This window comes from Carassius carassius, chromosome 44, assembly GCF_963082965.1.
Source record: "Carassius carassius chromosome 44, fCarCar2.1, whole genome shotgun sequence".
Taxonomy (NCBI): Eukaryota; Metazoa; Chordata; class Actinopteri; order Cypriniformes; family Cyprinidae; genus Carassius; species Carassius carassius.
The window spans coordinates 80,001-90,000 of NC_081798.1; the positions used below are offsets into that span (position 1 = coordinate 80,001).

General features: G+C 36.5%; 1 protein-coding gene across 1 annotated transcript in view; it reads right to left on the reverse strand.

The window, feature by feature from the left end:
* LOC132126284 (heterogeneous nuclear ribonucleoprotein L-like) overlaps nucleotides 1-10,000 on the reverse strand; it is a 32,431-nt gene that overhangs the window by 17,343 nt on the left and 5,088 nt on the right. The window contains exon 2 of the mRNA XM_059537454.1: nucleotides 768-886. Coding sequence (XP_059393437.1) covers nucleotides 768-886 — 119 coding nt within the window. The remainder of the gene's footprint in view (nucleotides 1-767; nucleotides 887-10,000) is intronic.

A 10,000-nucleotide genomic window follows, 5' to 3' on the forward strand; every position in this document is an offset into this window, starting at 1 on the left:
TAAAACAAACTTTAAATGAAAAAAAATAACTTAATTGAGTAAACTTAACTAAAATTAAAACAGAAAATACAGAAATAAAATGTTAAATACTTAAAAACTATAGCAGTATCTGAATGATGCTAAAATATCACTGACTTCAGAACATCACTGTTAATTGAAACAATAAACCAAAACAGGTTTATTAAACAGATATTAATACAACTAACGAGAAATCTTCAAATGAATTCATGAAGCAATCGTTTTACTGAACTGAAGGAGTCAAATGTTCTTTCTGTCACTCAGACTGTAGTCATGAGATGCGTTCATCAGACTATAAATACACTCATATGACCTCCATTCGTGTCTCACACACACACAACACATGCATTCAAACACACACACACACACACACTCACACACACTCACACACTTCCCGTTCCTGTGCATCTGATCCTTGTCTTTCCTGATACAGCTGAGGTCAAACACACACTAACGTCCCGCATGTGTTCCCATGATCCTCTCTGAGCTTATGTGAGTGTAAACATCAGAAAAGAACCGAACACAGGAACTGACGAAGCTTCATTTCCAGAACTATCATTCAGTCGACAGAGACTTTGATGTGGTTTGATGAAACTGTGCTGAAAACACAAAGCTCTTTGTCTGAGGAATGAAACACTCTTTAAGCCTTTATCTGTTCATTCATTATGAGGGAAGACCACCAAACGAATCTCTCGGCTGCTGAAACGAATCTCTTTGATGAATCAGATCAAATGAAAGCATCACTTTACCAGATGTTTCCGAATTTCTCCAAGGACTCGACCAGATCGGCCTCCACCACGGATTCACAAAGACCTCTCACATGGACGACGGGAGACGGAGCGATGCGGTGCGTCTCAGAGCCGCTGTCCTGAGAACAGAGAGAGAAAACCCAACATTCATTCAGTCAGCAGCTCTTATCCTAACCAGCTGTTACGACTAATGAAGAAACACAGCAACATGAGAAGAACTGACCCAGAAACCCCAGATAATGCTGAGACACTGGAGATTCAACCACCACCGTAAAATGGAACAAAATAAATTGCTTTAAAATAAAAATATAAAAACACTTACTGAAAATGACTTAAATCATAAAAATGTAAAATTAAAAATAAATAATTAAAAAATAAAAATCAATGTCCAACAAATTAAATGGAATAAATAATAAAAAATAAATATATTTAAAATAAAACACTAAAAATGACTTGAATCATAATCATGTAAAAGTAAATAATTTTAAAAATCAAAACAATCAAAATAAAACATACACTAAAAATTGGTTACACTTTATTTTCCACTTTAGATATTTCACTAACTATAAGTAACTTTGCAACATTGAGTGTTAATTTTACAGTAAAATTTTGCCTTGTTACAGTGTTCCTCTAGCTCAAGTGGTAGAGCATCAAGTGGTAGAGCAAGCGCAAGGTTGGGGGTTCGGATCCCAGGGAACACATGTTATGAGAAAATTGTTAGACTGAATGCACGCACTGTAAGTCTAAATTTCTGCTAAATGCATAAATTCAAAATTCAAATTCAATTCAATTCTCATTAATTCAGAACTACATGTCTACTAACTCTCAGAGTAGACTGTTAGGTGAGGTTTAGGGTTAGTAGAATAAGTTGACACATAAGTGCAAAGATTCTCAGTTGTATGTTGTGAACCCACCAAAATAGATATTAAGCAGACAGTCTACTGATAATCTGAAGACTGCTAGTTGACATGTAGATGCAAAGTTACTAACTGTTAGTAAAAGATCTAAAGTAAACGATCAAAGTAAAGTGTTACCAAAAATGTAATAATCATATTTATCAATTTAAATATCTAAACCATCATTCTGATAGTCTGAGTCAAATTGGTTATCTTCATTCACAGTGTTTTTTTTATCTCGCAGCTGAACAAGTTCATTTGGAGAACATTAATAAAACACATTTAGACGACATATTTAAAAATATGTGCTTTTGGCACGGTTCTAATAGAAATCAGTAAGTATTCTTGTTCTTCAGGCACAGATAAATATGATTATACAAGCGTTGCCTTTCAGATATAGAATAAAATGGATGCATATAAAGAAAACAAATATAGGGCCCAAAACAGAGCCCTGGGGGACACCACAAGTCAAGAGAACAAAGTCAAAGTGTAATTCTCCTACAGTGACCCAGAAACTTACAATTCAAACCAACTTAGAGCATTTCCTCTAATGCCCACGACCTGCTCTGACCAAGAAAGAAGAACATGATGGTCAACTGTGTCGAATTCAGCACTTAAATCTAGAAGTACCAGCACAACAGATTCACAATTAAGTCAGTGGCAATTAAAAGATCACTTAAAACTTTTCTGAACATTTTCTAACATCTAAGATCAGGGTAAATGAAAGCATCTCCAGGTGCGTCATCAGCTGAGGAGTTGTATTGTTATGTTTGAGGACTTTTGTATGTATTATGCCTGAACAAGGTCTGATTACTGAAACTTTGCATATTAAAACCATTAAGCAAGTTCAAGCGGTGCACACAATTTTTTTATATATATATATACATATATCTCAGGGTATATACCAGTTATAGATATGGGAATATATGTCAATCAGATCATACTGTGTTGATACTAGCAATGCCTATATTAGCTGTTTATTTATAAAAGCTATCATTGTAATTTTTCTCCATTAATTTTCACTTGAAACACTTTTTAGCTAAATAACAAATCAACCATATAAAAGTGCACCTAGAAAAATCTAATGAAGTGAAGCATTTGTCTTATTAAAAACTTCCCATGAAAAACACACGTGAAACCACACATGCATTTGCACGTTGCTCTTATTTTGCAAGCATCAACCTTTCTTTCCATTTTCTGCTTTGCAAAACTCCTGATTGTTTGTCGACCACAGAGATATCAACACACAAATGGTGTGAGAAAAACACCTTCAGTCTCACGCTCAGCATGAGATCATGAAGAACGTCCCACTGATGCCATCAAATCATCATTTAAAAAAAGGACCGAGATGAACACACAGCTGTCAGTCCTCATATAGAGCAGTCTGTCTGGATTATTTCAGTTTTTTCTCTCAGCATGAGTTAAACACCCATCTCATCTTCCAGAATGACTTGAAAACACAGAAAAACTGTCATTTGAGCATCTGTGATATGCTGCAAGAAGATCACATTCCCTACATCTCTGCTACTTCAAAACCTACAACTGTCCGATGTGTGAGTGAGTAAATAATGAGGCTTGAGGTGAACTACTAACTTTAAACCCATCAGTGCCAAAGCAGCGCCTGCGGTTGGAAAATGACCTGCAGTAATGCCATGCAGCGCTGCAGAAACTCTGATGCACTAAGACTCACATTGAAGAATCACATCAGAATAAGAAAAACACTCAAAATAGAGCCTCACAAACATCAAACCACTTCCACTGCAGACGGATGACGAGCTCCTTGAGTCACAAACCAGATGACAGCAAGACAAACACCAGTGCCATCTTACACACATTCACCTTCAGACACCTTCAGCATTCATGCGTTTAAAGAGGTCATATGATGCTATTTTAGAGATCATTATTTGGTGTAACATAATATGTTGCTTTAACATGCTTTAATGTTCAAAAAACACATTATTTTTCAAATACTGTACATTATTGTAGGTCCTCTATGCCCCGCCTCTCTCAAACGTGTTGTTATCTACAAACTTGAATGAAAAAATGAGTCTGAACTTTGATAAGGAATATCTCTTTGGATTTGTTATATGTTATATGTTTAATATTAAACATAGTTGAGGGAAAGTAAAAAAAAAACCTGATTGTACTAAGTATTATAAAAGAAACAACCTCTCCAAATCACATTTAATACTATAATACATGCTACAAAAATGTGAAAATAATAATAGAATATTCAATATTAAATTGTATTAATATTAACAAAAATAATAATAATAAATATAATCAAAAAGCTGAAATATGTTAATATATTGATGATAAATTTACTTTATTAAAGTGCATTTTAAATTGGAGTAAAGATAAAAGTAACCTCCAAAAAAGCAGAAATTAGTGTTTAAATCATTTTCTCAATAGAAAGTGAATAATTAAATAAAAATCTCTTAAAACTAAATGTAACAGCACAGAATTCAAAAGCATTGATATATATTGCATGTTTACAAAGAATAGCAATTAAGTTTTAAATACAGTGATTAAGAGTGTAAATATTTAGTTGAAACTGCATTTGAGTAAAGAACAAATTGACTAAAAGTAACCCAAAATGACACTTAGGTGCAGTGATAAAGTATAAGTATTCACACCCCGCCAGAGTGACACAGAGGCACAAAAACACATTTCACACCAAAAATAACATCAAATACCAAAAACACAACAAGCACTTCTCACGTCAAACAAAAATGAGTAAGGAGTAAAACGTACTGTTTCTTCTTCCGAACGTGATTACTGCGCAAATCCTCAAAATAATACTGATGTTTCTGTGTTAGAGCTAGACATGTGCCAGTAGATCACCATATTGTTATCATGGGCACGTCAACACACTGTAAATGACTATTTCTTTTTTTTTTAGATAATTCATATTTTTATGCAATTTAAGAGTACTTTCCCCATGGTCACAACCCAAACGTGCTCTCTGATGTAAACAAGCACAGATCACGGAAACAAATCAACTGCACTACTCTGTGTGTCTGAAAGGTGTTTAAATGATTTAAACAGCCATTCAGATTTTTGCATTCTCTGAGGTGTTCACTGAAGCACTGAATACTTCAATATTTAGACTCAGTAGGGTATTTCTTTTCAAACTTTCAGGTGCATTTAATTAGGATTGAATCCAAGGTCCTTCAGGAACTGAGTTTGATACCCTGTCCAAGATATAGTCTGAAAATGTTTTGATTCTTTATTGCTCAATCACACTTTAAGTTAAGGCTCCATTAGTTAACTAACATTAGTTAATTCTTTATTAAACATAAACTGCCAATGAAAAATTCTTCTAGACATTCATTAATCTTAGGTCATTTCAATATTCATGTGAGTTTATATATTAATTGTAACCGTGTTATTTAATGAACACGAGCTAACATGAACTAACAGATTTCATTTTTAAAAAAAGACTGATAACTTCTGTAGAAAATGTAGCTGTAGCTCATTGTAAATGCATTAACTAAGGTTAACTAATGAGATCTTATTGTAAAGTGCTCCCTGTTTATTATAATTCTTTTGCACTTTAGTCAGTGTGAAATGTTTGTATTTATACATTTCTTTGTGTATTGCTCTATCGTATTTACATTTTCAGTTATTTTTGTTATAAGAAAAAGTTATTATACCTGTGTGTTATACTGTATTATGACCTTTTTTTGCATCTACATTTCAACGCAACCAGCATACAACTGAAACACAACTGACACACAACTGAAACACGACTGAAACACGGCTGAAACACGGCTGACACACGACTGAAACACGACTGACACACAACTGACACACGACTGACACAACTGACACACGACTGAAACACAACTGACACACAACTGACACACGACTGACACAACTGACACACGACTGAAACACAACTGACACACGACTGACACAACTGACACACAACTGACACAACTGACACACAACTGACACAACTGACACACGACTGAAACACAACTGACACACGACTGACACAACTGACACACAACTGACACACGACTGACACACGACTGACACACAACTGACACACCACTGACACAACAGACACACGACTGAAACACGACTGACACACGACTGAAACACAACTGACACACAACTGACACAACTGACACACAACTGACACACGACTGACACACAACTGACACAACTGACACACGACTGAAACACAACTGACACACAACTGACACACAACTGACACACAACTGAAACACGACTGAAACACGGCTGACACACGACTGAAACACGACTGACACACAACTGACACACGACTGACACACGACTGAAACACGACTGACACACGACTGACACAACTGACACACGACTGAAACACAACTGACACACGACTGACACACGACTGACACACAACTGACACACGACTGACACACGACTGACACAACTGACACACGACTGAAACACAACTGACACACGACTGACACACAACTGACACACCACTGACACAACAGACACACGACTGAAACACGACTGACACACGACTGACACACAACTGACACACGACTGACACACAACTGACACAACAGACACACGACTGAAACACGACTGACACACGACTGACACAACTGACACACGACTGACACACAACTGACACAACTGACACACGACTGACACACAACTGACACACAACTGACACACGACTGACACACGACTGACACAACTGACACACAACTGACACACGACTGACACACGACTGACACAACAGACACACGACTGAAACACGACTGAAACACGACTGAAACACGACTGACACACGACTGACACAACTGACACACGACTGACACACAACTGACACAACTGACACACGACTGAAACACAACTGACACACGACTGACACACGACTGAGACAACTGACACACAACTGACACACGACTGACACACGACTGACACACGACTGAAACACGACTGACACAACTCACACACGACTGAAACACAACTGACAAACGACTGACACACGACTGAAACACGACTGACACACGACTGACACACGACTAAAACAACTCACACACGACTGACACACGACTGACAAACGACTGACACAGGACTGACACACAACTGACACACAACAGTCACACAACAGACACACAACTGAAACACAACTGACAAACAACAGACACACGACTGAAACACGACTGATACACGACTGACACACGACTGAAACACAACTGACACACGACTGAAACACGACTGAAACACGACTGACACACAACAGACACACGACTGAAACACGACTGACACACAACAGACACACGACTGAAACACAACTGACACATGACTGAAACACGACTGAAACACGACTGAAACACGACTGACACACAACTGACACACGACTGAAACACGACTGAAACACGACTGACACACAACAGACACACGACTGAAACACAACTGACACATGACTGAAACACGACTGACACACGACTGACACACGACTGAAACACAACTGACACACGACTGAAACACGACTGAAACACGACTGACACACGACTGACACACGACTGACACACAACAGACACACGACTGAAACACAACTGACACATGACTGAAACACAACTGACACACGACTGAAACACGACTGAAACACGACTGAAACACGACTGACACACGACTGACACACAACAGACACACGACTGAAACACGACTGAAACACAACTGACACACAACAGACACACGACTGACACACAACTGAAACACAACTGACACACAACTGAAACACGACTGAAACACAACTGACACACAACAGACACACGACTGACACACAACTGAAACACAACTGACACACAACTGAAACACAACTGACACACAACTGACACACAACTGACACACGACTGACACATTTAATATGCAACACACAAACATGAAACTCCTACTAGAGTTTCTTCAGAAATCACTGAATGAAGCAGCACCTAAAATAACGCTAGACAATCATTAAAAAAAGGATGCACTTTATCTGTTTCTGTATTTATTCACAACAATAATATAGTTTAAATAATAGCACATGACTTTCAGGCAGACTGTTTGTTCTGGAAAAGAGCTGAATCTCAGCTACAGATGTTTGATTATTCATCTATATATGATTCTACATGAGCCATCTGACTTTAATTAAATGAATACATAAACAGGTTAATCGGTCAGATGCCGCGTCTCGCTTTAAAAATAGCCGTGAATCTGAGGGAAATGAGCGCGAGATCACTGCTGCAGCTGCATCTAATGTCATCACACACGATTGAATTACACAAACTGGACAAATTATTTGTTTCGGGTGACATTTGAAATGAAGGGACACAAATAACATATTCTCATGACCGAACACGAGAAAAACTGACATTCTCTCTCAACACACACACACACACTCTATATGTGTATTTGTGTGTGTGTGATAACAGGCGAAGCTGCTCATCACGAGTTCTTCAAAGGAACCGCAGAAAACAAGACAAGAAAGAAAGAAAGAAAGAAAGAAAGAAAGAAAGAAAGAAAGAAAGAAAGAAAGAAAGAAAGAAAGAAATTATCATATTAAGATCTTATATAAGATATTATAGGATAATATTTAAAAAAGAAAAAAAGAGACATAATATTTTATTTATTTTTATTTTATCTACGAAAAAAAGAAACAATAGATGATTTCTTTTTTATATTTTTATTATTAAGACAATATTTTCTTGAAAGAATGACATTTCTTGTTTTATGAAAGATAGAAAAAAATGCATTTTATATTTTGTATTATTATAATATATTTTATTTGGCTATAAGAAAGTAAAGAAAAATCTTTTATTTTTATATTTTTTATTATTATAAAATAATATTTTATTTTATTATACGAAAGAAAGAAAAAGGAGGAATGATCTTTTTAGATGTCTATTTATTTTAAATGCATGCCTCGTTTGTAGTTTTCGTGTGTTTGTAATTTCAGTCGATCAATGACTGCTCAATATCCTCTCTGACAGTGATTGATATTAATACTTCCTGATTTGTGTGCGTGTGTGTGTGCGTGCGTGTGTGTGTGTGTGTGTGTGTGTGTGTGTGTGTGTGTGTGCGTGTGTGTGTGTTTCCCTCGCTCCTCATGAGCCTCACACACATCTGATCCTGACCTGCTCAAATCATCTCCTCATGAGCTCCAGCAGAGCGCAGAAGAGCTTGATCTGCAGACATCAGTGCAGCACAGATCAGTTTCACAACACACTGACTTCAATAACACACATCTGCTCCTTTAGTCACACATCTACACACGCATTCACTGATTGTGAGCTTTTCACAGCAGTCTCTCACGTCTAAGCACTCGACTTTCAATTCACATGAGGTGACAAAATAAAACAAATCTAAAACACTCCACAAACCAGGATTTTCCCTGACTGACATATACTGAGAATGGGGAGTTCAAAGGGCATTACTGATGTTCATTTACTAGTGTGTGTATTTAAATTATTGTATATATTTACATATGCTTATGTGAAAATATGTAAGTGAGTGTATATATATATATAATTCAAAAATGTATTTTATAAAGAAAAAATTTAAATGTATGATTTAGAGTTTAAATTAAGAACATTGTCTTTTCTACCAGCATTTGGCATTTTTTATTTTAACTTTATTGTATATATATATAAACTTATTAAAAATATTACATAAATTTATGTACATTTTTTTACAAAAATAATTAGAATTTTGGACAATTTGAAATGAAGACTATTGATTTGTCTTCTATCAGTAAGTAATATGTATAATTAAATAAGCATAATTTAACTTAGGAAGTGTACACACACTAGTTTTTAGGTGAAATGATGCTTATTTAATTATAAACCTGCGATGCTGCTGATAGACTGATAGCATCATGTTTCCTCTGCAAACCAATGACAGAAATGATGACAGCGCAGCAGCATGAACAGGAAATGACACGTGATGTCATCCAAAGAGAACTGCACACTACAGGATTGTGTAACGGAGTATTCTGCTGAGAACATACTGCGCAAACCATTCCCTCGACATCCTTTCAGCACAAATCATCTGAATCCCCTCAGACAGACTACAGATCACTGTACAGAAGACATTGATGAGAATGTTCAGGAGCGCTTTCAGCACCAATTAAAGGAGGACTTCACCCAGAAATGAACATGCTGTCATCATTTACTCGCTCCAGAACTGTCTTTCTTCTGCTGAACATCAAAGCACACGTTGTTTCTCAGGACAAAAGAAAGTCACATGGGTTTGGAACAATATGAGCGTACACCAATGAAGATTTAGGTTTTATTTCCAGTGAATTAATCTTTTAAGACAAGAAATTAGAGGTGAACTTAACACATATCA